The sequence below is a fragment of the Lolium rigidum genome, chromosome 2 (assembly GCF_022539505.1).
Source record: "Lolium rigidum isolate FL_2022 chromosome 2, APGP_CSIRO_Lrig_0.1, whole genome shotgun sequence".
NCBI lineage: Eukaryota > Viridiplantae > Streptophyta > Magnoliopsida > Poales > Poaceae > Lolium > Lolium rigidum.
In genome coordinates, this window is record NC_061509.1 from 12135957 (window position 1) to 12153653 (window position 17697).

At 44.4% G+C, this 17697-nt stretch overlaps 1 protein-coding gene across 1 annotated transcript; it reads right to left on the bottom strand.

Moving 5' to 3' along the window:
* Positions 1-6923: 6923 nt before the first annotated feature.
* Positions 6924-17194, bottom strand: LOC124689227 (centromere protein F). The gene is made up of 9 exons (XM_047222782.1): positions 17084-17194; positions 16816-16983; positions 10671-16730; positions 9386-10199; positions 8564-9252; positions 8316-8445; positions 8153-8234; positions 7959-8073; positions 6924-7448 (listed from the first exon to the last, which is right to left on the bottom strand). Exons 1-8 carry the CDS (start codon positions 17192-17194, stop codon positions 7974-7976), a joined length of 8154 nt encoding a protein of 2717 aa, XP_047078738.1. The 3' UTR covers positions 6924-7448; positions 7959-7973.
* Positions 17195-17697: the final 503 nt, after the last annotated feature.

Below are 17697 nucleotides of genomic sequence, written 5' to 3' on the forward strand. Positions count from 1 at the left end.
ACGGAAATCACCTCTATTGTCGCCTTGTTGCTCGTTACTCCTTTGATACTCGTCTCGACTGTTCCCTCCAGTGTTTCCTCGGAAACCAGCTGATATGTGGCCAGGAGCATCATTACTATAGAACTGTCGAGAGAATCGTCGTCTATTTTGAAAATTTCGATTGCGGTCCTCCTCTGGCGACCTATGTCGCTTGTTATGTATAGCATCTTCTCCGTCCGCCCATCTGCTTGCTATTTCCATCAGTGCTGATATTGTTTTTGGGTTGGTTCTCCCTAAGTCTTCGACGAAATCTCCTCGTCGAATTCCTTCCACGAACGCGTCTATTGCCCTCTCGTCAGATATGTCCTCTGCCGAGTTTTTGATAATGTTCCACCTCTGTATATATTTCCTCATTGACTCATCATGTTTCTGTCTACACGCCCTCAACTCTTCCAATGACGCGGGTTTTTTGCAGGTGGACCGGAAATTCTTCACGAAGATATCCTCAAAACTATCCCAGCTATCGATGGAGCCTGGGGGAAGTTTCTTTATCCAAGATCGCGCGGCTCCGCTCAAGTGTACTTGGATGCTCTGCATGGCTGTTGCACTGGTTCCCCCTATCAACTTCACCATCTCGAGGTAATCAACGAGCCAATCTTCGGGATCCTGTAGGCCGTCGAATTTCTTGAAATTTTCGGGTAGCTTAAACCCTGACGGGACTCGAGTTTTTCGAACTCGTCTCGTAAAGCACGGGAGTCCGCACATATCTTCGTCAACAACTTCTGGTGACTTCCGATGTTCTCTTCTTTCTTGTCGCGCTCTATCTACCCTTGCCTGAGCCGCTGAATCCCTTGCTCCACTTGCTCTCGGTGGATCTTGCACTGCTGCGGTGGGTCGCGGACTATTTTGCCTTGCAGTTCCTTCGGGAGGTGTGGCTGCAAACGCTGTTCCCATGGCTCCAACTCCTGCCATTGCCATGTTAAACAAAGCTTCTCTCGGGTCCCCAGGAGGTGGTCTAGACGCGAGGATAAAAGCTTGCGTTGCCATGTACCCAGCTTCTGGTGTTTTAGGGATAATATTTCCCCTTGTGTCAATCGACATGAAAGACATGTCGAGATTTTGAATTATATTTTCTCTCTCTGCTTCAGGTATATTTTGCAGCCGAGATCTTGCTCTCCTCCGAGCTTCTCTATGACTATCTCCCGAAGTTCCTGATTGTCGACTTAGGTCTGCTCGTCGCCTGCTTGACGCGGAGGCTGCCTCCTTTCTTCTGTTCAGGGAGGCTGCCTGTTTTTCCAACTCCCTACTCACACGAGCAAGTCTATATTGATAGGCTTGTAATTCTTCTGCAGTAGCGCTTGTGGTCATTGGTTCTGAACCGTCCATGGCTCTTGCGGCTCGTCCCATGCTTCTTGCGGGAGCTGAACTCTTAGTCGTGGGGTAGGCCCAACGTACTTAGTGCCTAGACCTCTCCTGAGATCAGCGGGATCGACATATGGGTTTCCCAAATTGTCGAAAGCCTCTGACGTTTCTGGTTCTGCTCGGTTTGTTTCTTCAATTGCGTAGACTTGATGATATTTTGAATTTTGATTTTTGTCAGGATTGGTGACACCATCATAGAGATTGGTGAAGACCTTTCCAATGATAGAAGATTTGTCGATGAGGTTGAAGCTGTCGTTGCTGTCTGAATCGCTGCTTATATCAGAGTCCGCAGACGACTCGAAGGACATGTCGTTGAAGATCTTGGCGAGCTTTCCGCTTGCATTGGTGTTGATGAAGCGTGGCGACGAAAACTCTTCATCGCTTGACGAAAAGTTGGAATTGATCGCTGATAATTCCGACGAGGTCGGAACTTCGAGGCGATAAGATCCTTCCTTGTCGACGCCGAATCGGAATTCTCCGAAGGTCATCACAATGGGCTCCTCCAGATACGCACATGCATCCAAACGGGATGGCGGGTGAGGAATAAAATCGACTAGATCAGTTTTGACCTGTTTATCTCGATCCATCGCGTTGCTTGCTACCGACGAAGTCGACGATCTTGAACGTGCCATCGAGATCAGCTCCTTGTCGCCTCTAATTCCCACAGACGGAGCCAATTGACAAGGTATTAACTTGTCAATGCCTACATATTGTAGACTAGGGTTTTTCTAGAAGTAGAGGGCAAGTAGATCTCAAAGGTTTCAGCCGAAAAGTACTCGACGATTGTAAAACTAGGATTGTGTTGACAATAGATTCGATCCCTTCTTTGTCCCTCGACTCTCCCTTATATAGGAGGTGGAGCCGAGGGATCCGTAATACACAAGTTACAGAGTCCGGGAGGGTTTCTAACCCGTCCCGTGAAATTACAAGTTTTTATATTTCCTAATACAACTCTAACTTTCCTTAACACCAATTGGGCTTTCGATCTTTGTATTCTTCGACTTGTGGGCCTTCAGTAAACCCCGGGTACCATCTTTGGCAGGCCCATTGGGGATGCCTATGTCACCCACCCCATATGGCGGCGCGCCCCCCTCTTGGCCGCGCCGGCCTATGGTGTGGAGGCCGTGGGCCTCCCCCTGGCTTGCCCTTCTGGCTCCGTGTGTCCCTCGGAAAAATAGGAGGTTTGGCTTTTGTTTCGTAGAATTCCGAGAATATTGCCCGAACAACTTTTCTGGAACCAAAAACAGCAGAAAACAGGGACTGGCACTTAGGCATCTTGTTAATAGGTTAGTCACGGAAAATGCATAAAAATGATATAAAGTGTGAACAAAACATGTAGGTATTATCATAAAACTAGCATGGAACATAAGAAATTATAGATACGTTGGAGACGTATCAGTGGCCTCAAACTTAGTCATGTGTGTCACGGTCGTTGCACACTACACTTAGTTTGTGGCCACTCCCTATGTCTGCCCTGTGAGGCAATGTATGAGGCCTTGTGTGCTTCTTCAGTTCTGCCGTTTGAGCCAATGTATGAGGCCTTACTAATGTTACAAATGTATGTTTCATCTGAACTACTTGTGAGCAGGCACATCTCTAATGGCATGTGTTCTTGTGGAAGACTGAGAAGATCATGCTTGGGTCACCTGCTGAGGTTCCCGGCGAGGGACCGGCGAAGAAGCGTCGTGGAAGTTCGGCTAACGTCGGCCACTTCCACGACGACGTAGGGCCTAACCAGTTCATGCGCATCATCTTCAAGACCACCTTCGGTCGGCTCCTAATCCCTCAAGCTTTCGTCAAGTGGTTCGGAGAAATCCCTTTCAACATCATCGTCACCACCAACATTGAATGCAACTAGAGGATGACTACGAGGAGAGAAGGCAATGACGCATTCATCGACCAGGGGTGGGCGGCCTTCGCCATCGCCCATCAGCTCAAGGTAGGGCATTTCCTCACCTTCAAGAAGGTGCCCTCCTTCAAGTACAGTTTAGTCATCTTCGACCACACCTGCACTGAGGTGATGAGCAGATGCTAGTACCATGGCGATGCCACCAAGTGTGTCGTCTTTGAATATCATGTCTGAAGCTTACCTGGTTGTGTGTCGCTGTTACCATGTTGTGTCTAGTTGTTGTTCATGTCAAGTGTGCTGAACTATGGTCGTGTCTGATGTGTCCTGAACTATGATCGTGTCTGAACAATGGTGTGTCGTGAACTTGTGTCGTTTATGATCAATGCTAAGTTGTGTGTCGTCTATGATTGTGTTCTTGCTTGTGCTGTTGATCGCTGCTAACCTCACCATTGAAGGGAAGAGGTAACCGTAAGCGGATTTTGGGTTGCAACCAAACAACATAGGCGTCGTTCTGGGCTGCTACTAGGGCTGAAAACCGACCTACCAAATGGGAAGAGCCCAAATCTCCACGGGACCAAAAAAAAAACTCTGCACAGGCCACCAAACATCGTGACTTTTCTGGCCCATGGCCCGTCTGAGACGCGCATGATCTTTTTCTCACTGCGCTGGTGGTGCAGGAAATTAATGCAGGCTACAAAACGCGCCCCTACTACTTCTTTCGGTCTTTTTTAATTGACTTGAATTTAGTATAAAATTATACTAAATCCGAGTCAATTAAAAGAGATCGAAGGAAGTATATTTTGCCCTAGGGTTTGGTTTATTGCCACTCACAGACTCTTGCCAAATAATTGGCCAAGTACGGATGGAGAATTCTTTAGCCTAATAATTGGCAAGCCAATTCTTGCCAACATTTGGGAGGGCTAAACAAGGCATAAATCAAACTGCCAACATTTTTTAATTGACTTGAATTTAGTATAAAATTATACTAAATCCGAGTCAATTAAAAGAGATCGAAGGAAGTATATTTTGCCCTAGGGTTTGGTTTATTGCCACTCACAGACTCTTGCCAAATAATTGGCCAAGTACGGATGGAGAATTCTTTAGCCTAATAATTGGCAAGCCAATTCTTGCCAACATTTGGGAGGGCTAAACAAGGCATAAATCAAACATGCCCTTTATGTGTACAAGTTGTCAGCGTTCCGTCTTCGTACCATGGAACCTGTCTGAGGTTTGTCAACCTTTAAATATATCTAGATAATACTATTTAGTATTTAGGTACATCTGAATCTAGACAACTTTCATGGAACGAAGGAAGTAGAACGTTTTGCTAGGTCTAAGTTGAAATCTCGGTTATCTAAAAGAAAGAAAGTGCATCGGCTAACGAGTTGCACTTTTCTCTAAACTAGACTTCACTTTTATGAGAATAATTAGGTTTTTTTTTTGAACGAGTGAACCAGCTTTATTTATCAGTTATAAGGATTACATCAGATCGCAACAAAGGTAAGAGAAAATTTGGAGCTTGATCAGTCCAAACTTGAGTGTTCGATCCTCTAGCTATCCTAGCTAACTCATGAGCTACTGCATTAGCTTCCCGAAAAGAGTGTTCGAACAACACTCTAGAAAATTCAGAAGAAAGATGGTAGCAGTCATCAAAGATGGCCTCCGCAGCCCCGCTAGAGTTGCCTCTGTCTTGCATAATCTTGATCACCTCGCTGTTATCAGATGACATAATGATGCGATTGCAACCCATAGTCTCTGCGAGGATCAAACCTTGTTTCAATGCGTGTGCTTCAGCGGATAACGCATCAAGAACAAAGTCTAACTTCGTATTGCATGCCGCGACAAAGTTGCCTTTGCAATCCCGAATTACGGCTCCAGTGGTGCCTCTCAGCTGGTCCTCATCGAAAGAGGCATCCACGTTAACTTTGACATGATCACTGATCGGTTTTACCCAGCCTCCCCGCTTCGCTTTCGCCTTGGGTGAATTTGCAGCAAAATAATTGGAATATAAGGCTTCTATCGCCCTTGCTGTCCTCTCAGGATCCTGTAAGGCCTCACCTCTTACCGCCTTACATCTTTCCCACCACAGGTACCACGCTGTAACCGCGACAAGCTCTGGAATACTAGCAGTTCCCTCTGGTGGCATAACATGGATCTCATTGCTTAGAATCTGCTCGAGGACCGCCTGCCCCGCGTGATCGATATCGCATGCAATGTCGATAACCTGTCCTAGTCCCAGATGATCCCATACTTGGCGAGCTCTCTGGCATTCAAAAAGAAGATGTTTAATATCTTCAGCTCCGGTGAGACATAACGGGCATTGTGGACTAACTCTCAAGTGCCGATTAGCCAATATCACCCTGCATGGTAAGGTCTCCTGCATGATCCTCCATATGCAAATTTTAACCTTGCTAGGTACTCTCAATTTCCAAATCGTCGCCCACATCGGGTGCTCCTTCATTGGTCCATCATCTGAGCGATTTATCCTGTGACCAAACTGGCTATCCCACTCTACAAAATAAGCGGACCGGACCGAAAAGATGCCTGTTTTGGTAAAGTGCCAGGATACGAAATCTTCCATCATGTTTTGTGATAATGGAATAGCCATGATTCTTCTTGCATCTACAGGCCAAAACGTCTGATTCACCAGGTCTATATCCCACGTGTTAGTGATCGGATCAATGAGTTCATTAACCCTTGTAATAATATGTTGCCCCTTTGGTGTAATCACCTTTCTTGAATTGCTACTAGGAATCCATTCATCATCCCAAATACTGATTGATGTACCTTGTCCAACTCTCCATATGTGCCCTTTTTTAAGAGTTTGTAAACCTGACCATATACTCTGCCAAGTGAAAGAGCTACCTTTTTTCATCTCTGCAATAAGCAAGTCTCCTGATGGGAAATACTTGGCTCGAAGAACCTTGGAGCATAGAGAGTCTGGCTCTTCTATTAATCTCCACGCTTGTTTTGCAAGTAGAGCTAAATTGAAGCAGTGAATATCTCTAAAACCCATCCCTCCTTTTGATTTTGGCACACACATCTTCCACCACGCTAACCAGTGCATCTTCCTTTGATTAGCACCATCTCCCCACCAAAACTTTGACATCGCTGCTATGATTCCTTTACAATTTTTTTGTGGAATCTTAAAGACAGACATCGCGTAACGCGTAAGATGGTATAGCTTGTGCTATTGCTTTGATCAAAACCTCTTTCCCTCCTGAAGATAGGAGTTTCTCCTTCCACCCAATTATCCTTTTACATATACGGTCTACAAGGAACTGAGAATAATTAGGTTTATTGTGATTTCTTTAAAGACTCCGTTTCTTCAATCTCAGCGAACCGAGATACAGACAAACCCAGATAAGCTAAATGCCATTTGCTTGTTTTATTCTCTTTCCTTTATTATCTGCTGATGATGCAGTCATGCAGCGGCCTTGTCGCACAGGTGGAGCTGTGGCAGCCGTAATCCCATCCCCGGCGTCACCTGAACCACCTGGCTGTCATCGGAGAAAACGTTAACACGAACGCTGTACAGGATTTACACTGAACCGTCCTTCGGCTCTCAGATTACACAATTGCAATTCCAGTTTCGGAGATTGCCAGATGAAATGTTCTCATCGCAGCATCAGCGATGAAGAACCAGGATCAGAGCTTCCAGATAATAGGGCCATTGTGGCAGTAATGAAACAGTTACTGTGCTGCACTGTCACATGTGTATACAAAAAGAATTTAAGAATACACGGGGCCAACTTTTAAGAGGGTAAAAAAATGTTGTGACCATCCCAATACCCTAGCTTCCAAAACTACTACTGGTACATGTCAACCATTCTTCTGTAAACCTGTGATGTATAGTGTAGACCCTAGCATGTAAGATGCTCTCAATCTTTTCTAAAAGCAAAGAATAGAGCAAACAAAAAATGAGTATGTACAGGGGATCTTTGCTGCTGCTGCTACTGCTACTACAGCTCAGTTCTGTTCCCTCGGTGCTGTTAAATGAGATCGGACCCAACTGGGGCAGGCAGTATCAATCCGCGCGGAAGAGAGGGTGAGAACCACAGCTGCCAATTCGGTACAACTATTTGGTGCCAATTTTCAAAGGAATCGACAACATTTGAATAGACTGCTTGCTTTGCATAGCTTGCTATAGACATGGTACTGTACAGTAGCTCGCCAAGGAGATCGATCAAAACTACAGCTGCAGAATACCAATCAGATAGATAAGTTAAATGAGTGGAACGAAAACAGATGAACAAAGATATTTAACAAGATGGAAATAAAGGAATCCTCCCGTGAGGATTGCGAAACTGAAAATCCATATGCTCGCTGCGAAAATAGACCTCGAGGCAGAAGTATCACCAATCAAATACAAGATTCTTTTTACTAGCTCAGCAATGCACAATATTATCACCGCAGTTTTATAATAATTAGTACCATTCGATTTCATTCATTTAAAATAAATTATAAATCAGCCAAACACATCTCAGCTCAACAGGTCCTACTACCTAAGGTGAACACGCCCTCCCTCAGTTATATTTCTTGTGGAGTGCAGGACCTCTAGGTACTACTGAGTATTAGAGGAAAGTAAAATGAAGAAAAACTCTAGCAAGGATGCAGAGAAGCCATGTTTCACTATGCAAAACCCAGTTAACCACATGCCTACAGACAGAGGCTATAACCCTGTAACTGTTCAACCATCATCACTCACCTTTAAATATAACCTTCAAATAAAACTCGCAAGCAACGCATGCAATGCAATCCAGTATAACAAAACGCCAAGTCTCAAGGTTGGTTGTCTCATGAGCAATCTATCACCAGATACCCTGTTAAAATCAAATATATAAAAATTAACCCTGGGAGAACGCCTTCAATCAACTCAGTAAGAACTGAAATTGCACTTACCACATCCCATCAACTCTGTCCGATATAGGTCGAGTGAACTTCGGAACAATGCGAGACATCGTAAGTGACTTGAAACCATGTGCTGCAATTACAAATGGGAAATTAGCCAGAGAACAAAATTAAAAATGCAAACCTAAATTCAACATGCAAGATTTATTTCCACCTTTATCGTCATCTTCATCATCCAATGGTTTGTCCTTGTGCATCTCTATATCAATAGCAACTTGCTCGTTGTTGACTTTTCGTGCCCCTCGAATCTGAGTGCCAACTGCAGTTGGGCTTACTTTGTCATTCTGCAATTGGAATTAAAGTATGTAAGTGACCATCTGACCATAAATATACAAAACATACTCAAACATAATATGCTGCATCCAGTTTGTATTTAATAGAATACCAGAAATATGTTCGTACCATTTGTTCAATCTCTGAAGTGCCTGGTAAGTTCAGAGATCTGCTAGGTTGGCCCGATATCCTGTCTCGACGAAGCAACCCTATCTGAGAATCCTTTTGGCTCAAAGAAGCTTCTAGAGCCTCTGATTTACGTGACAACTCTTCCATTTTGGTCCTCTCGATCTGTAGTGAAGAATCTTTGCTTTGGACAGCAATCCTCAAATCATCTGATTCAGATATCAGAGATCCTATTTTCTTGTCCAACATATCCATATATACAAGAACCTGAGTGCCATCATGATCATCTGTGAACTCACAATGCACACCAAATTGCAATAGTGCAGTTTCCAACCACTTAACAAAATCATTTATCTTAGATGAGTACAGCTTGTTGCTATCTTCAGTGGTTAGTAGTTCATTAGTACTCCTTGTGACTTCTTGGCGCAGAAACGAGATCTCTGAATCTTTCTCTTGCAACTGTGACTGAAGGCTTTCCACTTCTGCAAGAAGACTTTCAGACAAGCTATGCAACTCATCAAACTTGTCAACAGTTGTTGCAAGTTTAGTCAGAGCTTTTGTCCTAGAAACTTCAAGGCTCTTTAAAGCAAATTCCTTTTCTTGCAGCATCTGCTCTAAGCCATTGCTTTTGTTCTCCAAGATTTCAAGCTCCTTTTCTTCTTCGTCGAGTGCTTGCATCAAACCTTCGATCTCTGTACAATACACCAAAAACATAAAACAAAATGCAGGAATAAGAACATGCATTACTTCAAATGGGAAAAATGTAACAAGAAATAAACAGAAGCAATCAAAGAAAATTCAGTTAACCAAAGCAATATAGCTCACCTTGATCTTTTCTGCTCAGTTCATCAGTCAGCTCCTTTATTCTTCCATGCTGCTCGCTTGCCACTGTCTCCAGATCTTTAAGATCGCTTACTTGAGTCTCTAAAGCTTTCTTCTGATTAAGCAACACCTCAACATGTTTCTCCAAATTGTGTATTTCCATTCTTGCATCTTCAAGCTCAACAGAAAGCTGTTTTGCGTATGATTCGGCTTCCCTTATCTGAGATGCAAGCTCCGAACTGATTGTGCTAATTTGCACATCTTTCCCTTGAAGCTCCTGCTGCAACTCAAGAACAGTAGCCTTTAGTTCCTTTGTGTTCCCTTCATTACTATACCGAGTAGTCTTTACTGCCGCACCTAGCTGCTCAACAACTGATTTTATATGGTCATCTGAAGATAGATGGTTTTGCCCAACAGAATAGCTCCGGTTACCAGACCCCATACCAGTCATTCCTTCAATCTCAGAAACTGAATTAGTACATGCTTCATAAAGCAAACTCATATTTCTACGCATAGATAAATTCTCCTCTTCTTTCTCTTTGATCTCTGATTGTAGTTCAACAATGTTTTCTTTCAAAGATTCCAACTCATTGTTTTGAGAAGTGAACCTGCTCTGCAAGTTGGACATAATGCCAGATAGCTCTGTTGCTTTCTGATCAATTGAAAAACCATGCTCGTCAATGTTCCTTTTGAGATCATTGCAATCCTTTACACAATCAGATACAGCATGGCATGCAATAGCAAGATGATGTAAGGTCTGACTTCCATCACTATCATCCACTGTGAATTCCAACGGGGTATTGGGGATAAGAGCTTTCTGCGAAACACAAATTAAAACCAATTAGAAAAGCGGCGATTAGAGATCTGAAAGCCTACAACACCCACACTCTAATATAGCACATTAGCATCAACAATTTTATATAATTTCAGCATAGACCACATCATTATCATCAAGTTCAAGCTTCTACAGAAATATCATATTTAAACAAACAAATTGATCGCTTATGGTGAATGAGAATAAACAAGACGGTCATAAAGAAACATGACATGGTGGATACTTAATGCAGCCTCGTTTTAACATTATCAATATCATTGAAGAGAACTATGAGTGAATTAACTAATTAGGAATGATCAACTGGTATTTACATTTCTGCGTAAATGCAAAAGGAGAAATTAGTTCACTTGCACAACATCAGTCCAACCTTAAAAACAGTCTGTATTTGATAAACTATAAAAGGAGCCGAAAGAAACAGAACACATTGGAAAAATTGGTACTCTAAAAAAATACCTTGCTGTTTATGCTGGTAGACAACAGACGGTTAGAAGTGATGGGTATGTCAACCATATTTGTGCCGTCCATCCATTTACCATAAGATTTCATGAAGCTCTCCATATAGCAGATAAGGTCCACATCTTTACTGAATGCACTGACAAGGCGTTGTGAAAGTTCAAAGCAGACTTCTCTTAGTTGACCACTGGTAGAGTTCAACTCCTTCAAATGATCTATTTGCTTCCTTGCTGCCTGTGCCTGCATATAAGTAATATGTTCCAGGTGGCGAACAGCATCCGCTCTTGCAGACTCTAGAACATTGTTCTGTTTAGAGGATTCAGAAAGTGCAGCTTCTGCCATCACCAATTCCTCCTGCAGGTTATCAGCCCTTTCATGAGCTTCATTCAACTCGGCTAGAAGCAGTTCCGTTGCTCGTTTCGATTTCTTCACTTCATTTTGTGATGAAGTCGCTGTTGCCTGTAGGTCAAGGTAAAGCTGTGCAACTTTTCCAATCTTGGTGATTGGATCTGTATCAAATTCTCGAGCAATGTCCACCATACTCAAAGCATTTAATAACGTACTCAAGTATTGCGTCGTGTCATGCAAGCTCTTCTCATTCTCTGATAATCGACCCATCAAGAACGATTTCTCGGATTCGAGTGACTCGATGTGTTGTTTCCTTTCATTTTTAAGATTCTCTATCAGAGCATTCATCTCTTCTATAGTTTTCTTCAAGCTATCTCTCTGCTGCACCAGGCCCTTCCCTTTTCTAACGGCAACATTCAATTTCTCTCTCAGTGAAGCACACTTTTGCTCCTCCTGATTTAACTTCTCTTGAAGATCATCCCGCTGCTTACCAGCTAATTCTAGTTCAAGCACAAGCGATTCATACTTTTTACTCTGCTCAGCACCACCTTCCTGCAGCCGGTTTATTTGAGCATGTGCCGTCTCCACTTCCAGTCTTAGTGAGTGTGACTTCTCCACAGCTTCATCACGCTGCTGTTCAGCTAAGACCAGACTACTGCGAGCATGCTCTAACTCATTACTCTGATTTAACTTCTCTTGCAGATCATCTCGTTGCTTACCCACTGATTCCAGTTCAAGCACAAGCGACTGGTATTTTTGGGTCTGCTCAGCACCAACTTCCTGCAGTTGGTTTATCTGACCATGCAGCACCTCAACCTCCAGTGTTAGTGATTGTGCCTTCTCCACTGCTTCATCACACTGCTGCTCAGCTAAGGTTAGACTCCTGCGAGCATGCTCTAACTCATTACTCAGCGCATTAAGCGCACCCTCTTTGTCATCTCTACCTATCTCTGATGTAGAGGCGTCGCTAGATAGCTTGGCTTCCTCTAAATGAATTTCCTTCTCAGCAGAATTGCCTAGAGTTGACTCTGACAATAGTGTCTCATAGTGGTCTAGAACTTTTCTCAATAGTTCACCCAAGCACAGTACAGCACCACTGTCACCAGATGGAATTTCAGTATTACTGCCGTCCTGCAGCACGTTCCGAACCATATCCAGTAGTTTGTGTATCTCTGTTTCCAAATCATGAAAACCCTTGCACTCATTTGCTTTTTCAGCTAACTTCTCCTGCAGTTCAGCTAGATCTTTCCGCAAATTATCTCTGACAAACTCGTCTTGAACTGCTTTCTCAGAGAGTCCAAGGAACTCAAATCTCAGTTTATCCAGGCTCTGTGAGAAGAATTCCTTTTCAGCCTTCACAGCAACAACCTCTGCACTGAGTTCAGAAATTCTTTTGTGTGATTCTTCTAGATCAGTGATTAGCATCTCGGAGGAATCCTCAAGGTGCTCAATCTTCAAATGTAATGCGTCTCTTTCCTGCTCGACCTCCAATAGTCTGTTTCCCAGCCAAGCTATCCTATCTTCTGGTTCCAACATTCTGAACTGTGGGGGAATGCTAACCTGACCCAGGACTTCTTCCCATTTCTGGACAATACTGTTCCGCTCCACTAGAGATTGTTCCAACATGTTGTTGTGCTCAGCCAGTTCATAGAATCTCCTATGCAACTCGTCATATTTGTTCTTCATTTCATCTGACCCTTGATTTGAATTTGAGATTTGCTCATCGCTTATGCTATCCATGGCCGCACCAGACTCGGAATGCCCATCCACAGAGGATCTCTTATCACCATCAGGCATGGTAAAAGAAGCACCAACAGCCATCTTCGACAACAGTTCTATTTTCTCAACTATGTCTCTAGAATGAAAACGATCTGGCAAATCTAGATCTTCTAAGACTTCTTCAATTCTCTGAAGAACAGAGTCTTTTAGAATAAATGAGTCCCTTAAAGCAGTAGCTGAGTTCCGTATGTATGAGAGTTCCGACTCCAAAGCTTCAATTCGATCAGCTTCTGTGTAGGATTTGAGCTTGGCTTCCAACTCTTTCACTAATGCATCTTTCAATTGCAGCTCTTGTGAGAGCTTCTCAAGCTCACCAGATTTCTCTGAAAGAGACTGCTTAAGGCCATCGCGTTGCACTATCAAACCCTTGCCTTTTGCAACAGCAATACCAAGTTTTTCCTTGACAGAAGAAAGTTTCTGCTCTGATTGTTCAAGTTCAGAAGACCTTTTCTGAAGCTCAGAACGTGAAATTTCAAGAGCTTCATCAAGCTTTTTCAAGCCATCCCTGAGGACTGGAGCTTCAGTTTCTAACTGAATGTTCAATGCACTCAGCTGGTCAATTTTGGCCTGCAAGTCACAAACCTTGGGCAAAATTTCTTCTTCGATCAACACAGGCAAGGGCAAAGACCACATATCAACTGAAATTTGGTCAAAAATATGCGCATTTTGCAAGCATATCTTTGATAAGTGTGTTTCTTCAACTGCATTTTCAAGTTTCTCATTGTATGAAGCCACACCCTCCTCAATACATGGCAGTAGTGTGTTAAGAATATGATGCTCCTTGCTCATCGTTTCAGCTTCACTACTAGATACCGAAAGAAGAACTACTGAGGTAGGAATTGCAGAGTGGTGAACCATTTTTTCAGCAATAGAAAGGCATCTACCATGCAGTTCATCCAGCGCCGCACTTTTACTTGAAGAAACTAATTTAAGCTCCTCATTCTGCAAGCAGATGTCATTCATATTTTCCATTAAAGAACTGCATCTCAAGCTGAGCTCTTCTAGTTCTTCACATTTGCTCAACAATCTTGACTCAAGGTTAACATTGTCTGATTGCAAAGAATGATGATCGTGCAATAGATTCTTCAAATGCTCAATAGTTCCTCCGAGATGACTAAGTAAAGCTTCAATTGGCTCCTCAGTATTATACCCTGTGCCTGCTTCGTCCGAATATCCCAGCGAGCCACATAGAAATTCCTGCAAGGAACCATACATGCTCTTAACCATCCTACACGCATGTTCATTTCTCTCTTCAACATCAGAATGTGCTTTCATGATCTCCGACAGTGAAGTATTGAGCTTAGCATTATCCGTTTGACCAGCCTCTAATTTGTCCTGAAGACTTTGGATCGATTTAGCAGCAAGATCCACGGAGTTCAATATACAAAAGCTGAGATCTTCACTTTCACCCAAATCATTAGGGGAAGTACCTCTCAAACAGCTGAGCTTATTGGTAACTTCACTGAGCAAATCTGACAGAGATGCCCTTTCCTTCTCAAGAATGGAAATCCTTTCTGTCACGTCGTTATGCAAAAGTTCTGCCTGATCAGTGAGCTTTCCAGCACGATTATCTGCATCTTGTTGTACGTTAGCAAGCTGAATGTCCAGTTGATCAATTGTGTTCTTGTAGTTGCTTAGCTTCTCAGCAAGCCCATCCATTTTGAGTTCAAAAGCTGCAGTACGTTGCCTTTCTGCTTCCTGCTCCACCTCAGACTTGCTGGAAAGCTCTATTCTGTCGCACAGTTCGGCAACATACTTTTCAGTCTTTGTAAGATCTGAAGTCATCAACTTGAACTTTTCCACAAGGCAGCTTATCATCTCCTGAGTTAACTTTTTTAAATCATCATGCTCCCCCTCCGACATTCCAGGTTCTTCCTGATTTCCTTTTATCTCAAAGGATTGGATGAGTTTTGACACGAGAACTCGTCCATCGGACCTAGATGAAACCCTCTCAACTAATTTTTGAAGTTCATACAATTCACCTTTAGCAACCTCTAGATGGCCCTTCAGTGACCGCAAAGAAGCTGATTTACACGAGTCTTTCTCATTGAATAGAGGGTGTGAATGCTGATCGTTGCTATCGCTAACAAACACTGGACTTGTAACTGCTCTTTCAACATTTTCAACTGTGATTTCTGATGAGTCCGGATGGTGTTCATTTTTTTGACACACGACTGTCTGGGCTTGGCCTAGCACCACATTGCACTTAGCATCCAGCTCTTTAATTACGGATTGGTATATATTGAAACTGTTAGTTGCATGCATGCTTTCCTCAATTAGTTGCTCTTTAAGCTGCTCCATGTGTGCCTCTGTATCTCTGACATGCGACTCAAGCTGCTTATGTTTGGCATATGAAACGTGCAGCCTGTCATTTAGTTCAGACAGATCTGACGAAAGCTTTTCCTTCTCGTTATGTAGACATACATTATCCTCCTTGAGTTTCTTGTTTTCTTCTGTTTCGATGGAATAATTTGCAGATAACTCGAAATAATCTTTTTGAGACGTTTCCAATAAAGCCCTGAAGTTTGCTAACTCAGTCAATGTGTGTTCCATGTTCTCCTTGGAGGAACACAGCTCAACCTCCAAACTCTCACATCTGCTACTGCCAGCATTCATTACCTCTTTCACAGAAGCTAAGCTAAGTTCAAGGTCAGACAGCTTTGACAGAAGCTTCTTGTTTTCACCAGTCAGATGTTCTCCCTGCTCCTCAACCTCCTTTCTGGCCTCTTTCTCAAGGGCAAGGTTTGTGGTTAGTTCCATGTTCTCCTTTTGTAGAGCCTCCAACAGTGATTGGCAATCAGCTAATTCACCAAGGATTTGTTGCGCGTTCTCCTTGGAGGACTGCAGCTCAATCTCCAGCTGTTCACATTTGCTGTTGCCGGTGCTGATTTCCTCTTTCTGAGAAGCCACAATTAGTTCAAGTTCACCCTTCACAGTACTCATGTCAGAGAGCTTGTGCCTACATTGCTGAATCTCATCACAAACTGCTACTTTACTTTCTTCAGATTCTTTCAGTAGTCCCTGGAGCTTGAGAATTTCATCGGAATTCAGGTGTGCAACCTCATCTAGATGCAACCGAAGAAAATCCCTTGAAATAGTTGTCGTGTACAGATAACTCTGAATATACTCATGGTGATATGGCATGAAGTCTTGAGATACAGCATCAGCAAATAATATTGGATCAACCTGTTCAACTGATAAATCTTTTTCCAATTCTGCAGTGACAGCTTCCTCTACTGCATTTGTTTTACTTGTGCCTACATCTTCTTGAACAGCATCTTTGGCCATTCCATCAGCTTCCCCATCAGTGTCTCCTCTTCCAGGAATCTCACGCGAAGCCACAAGGGCCAACGCTTCTTCATGCCCAGCCTCCACGCCTACTTCAGCAGAAACAGTGGGTCTGGCATCTTCTTGTATGCTGCCATCCGATGGCCTCCCAGAAACACCCACCTCCATTTCTCGAGCCCCTTCATCAATATTAGCATTACCAGCTCCCGAGTCTTGAGAAGGAATTGGCACCTCTCCAATTTCTTCGAAATCAGAACTATTTGCCGTCTCAACAGAATCCACCTGCACCTCCTGGTGCTCCCCTATTTGGTTGCTAGCATCCTCGGCTCCGTCACCTTGAGAAGAAACATGTGGTTCGGTGCTTTCCTTCGAAACGGAATCTGGAAGCTCCTCACCGTCCACATCCCCCGGCTGAGCTCCTACAGGATCAGCACCAGAATCCGAACTGGTGGCCTGAACTGCTGAATCTTGGCCATCTCCTGGTCCAGGGCCTCCATGCTCCGGGTTCCCCTGCTCACTAACACTACTGGTGTTCTCCACACTACCGCTACCAGCGTCCTCCAGCACAGGCACGACATCAGCATTCTCTGCCACGGTAGCAGGCCCCTGGCCATTGCATTGCTCCTCCTGCACCCTTGCTGCTTCCTGCATTGGCGAACGAGTGTTACATACACGGAGCAATACAAGTTAAGTCGGACTCACGCACCATGCTCGGAAACAGAAGCCGCACCTCGAATGGCGCCTCCCCGGCTAGGAACTTCAGCCCGACCGGAGACTTGGGCTCCGGCGCGGGTTCCTCGCCGTTGGCGCCCGCTGCCGACGACGCGCCCTCGTCCGCGTCGGGTTCTGACTTCTTCCCGGGGCCCTTCTTCTCCTTCTTCTTCCTGAACTGCTGCAGCTGCGTGACAACCACGCGAAACGCGCGGTCAGAAATCCGGGAGCAAAATCGCAGGAACAGGAAAAAAAAAATGGAAACCTCAAATTGTGGGACTGGGTACCTTCTTGCGCCCGGCAGCGAGGAGATCGGTGCGGGTGTTGTCCCCGCCCCCGCGGCCTCCGGCTCCGCCCCCGCCGCCGCCCCGGCCGCGGCCGCGGCCCTTCTGATCCATGCGGAGATCTCCACGGGAGCGGTCACGCGAGGCGGGGTGGCATCAATCCCGCCAAACCCTAGACCCGGCGAGCCGAGCCGGCTCGCACCCGCGCGCGCGCGCACGGGAACGAACCCCAGGCGCCGGCCCTCCGGTCTCGAGCTTCGAGAATCTCCGTGCCAAGCAGCGCCAAGTGTGCTCGAGAGAGAGGCGAGGGAGATCTGGGGAAGGGCTTGAAGGAACCCGGGGATTCCTCCAGGCCTGGTAATGGCGACGGAATCGTGGAGTTTGGATTTGGATTTGGGGATTGGAAGAAGAATAAGAAGAAGAAGAAGAAGGAATTGGTGACAAATCGTTTCGGGGATTTTGTCGTGTTTGTTACGTTAAACGTGATCTGGCCCTGTGTAGGTAGGTATGGAGGTGTCGGTTTTCGTTCGAGGGAACGAGTACGAGAAAGAAGACGACCTTTTTCATTTGTTTTCATCTTATAAAAAAAACATTTTCTTTCTAGAAAAAAGACATTT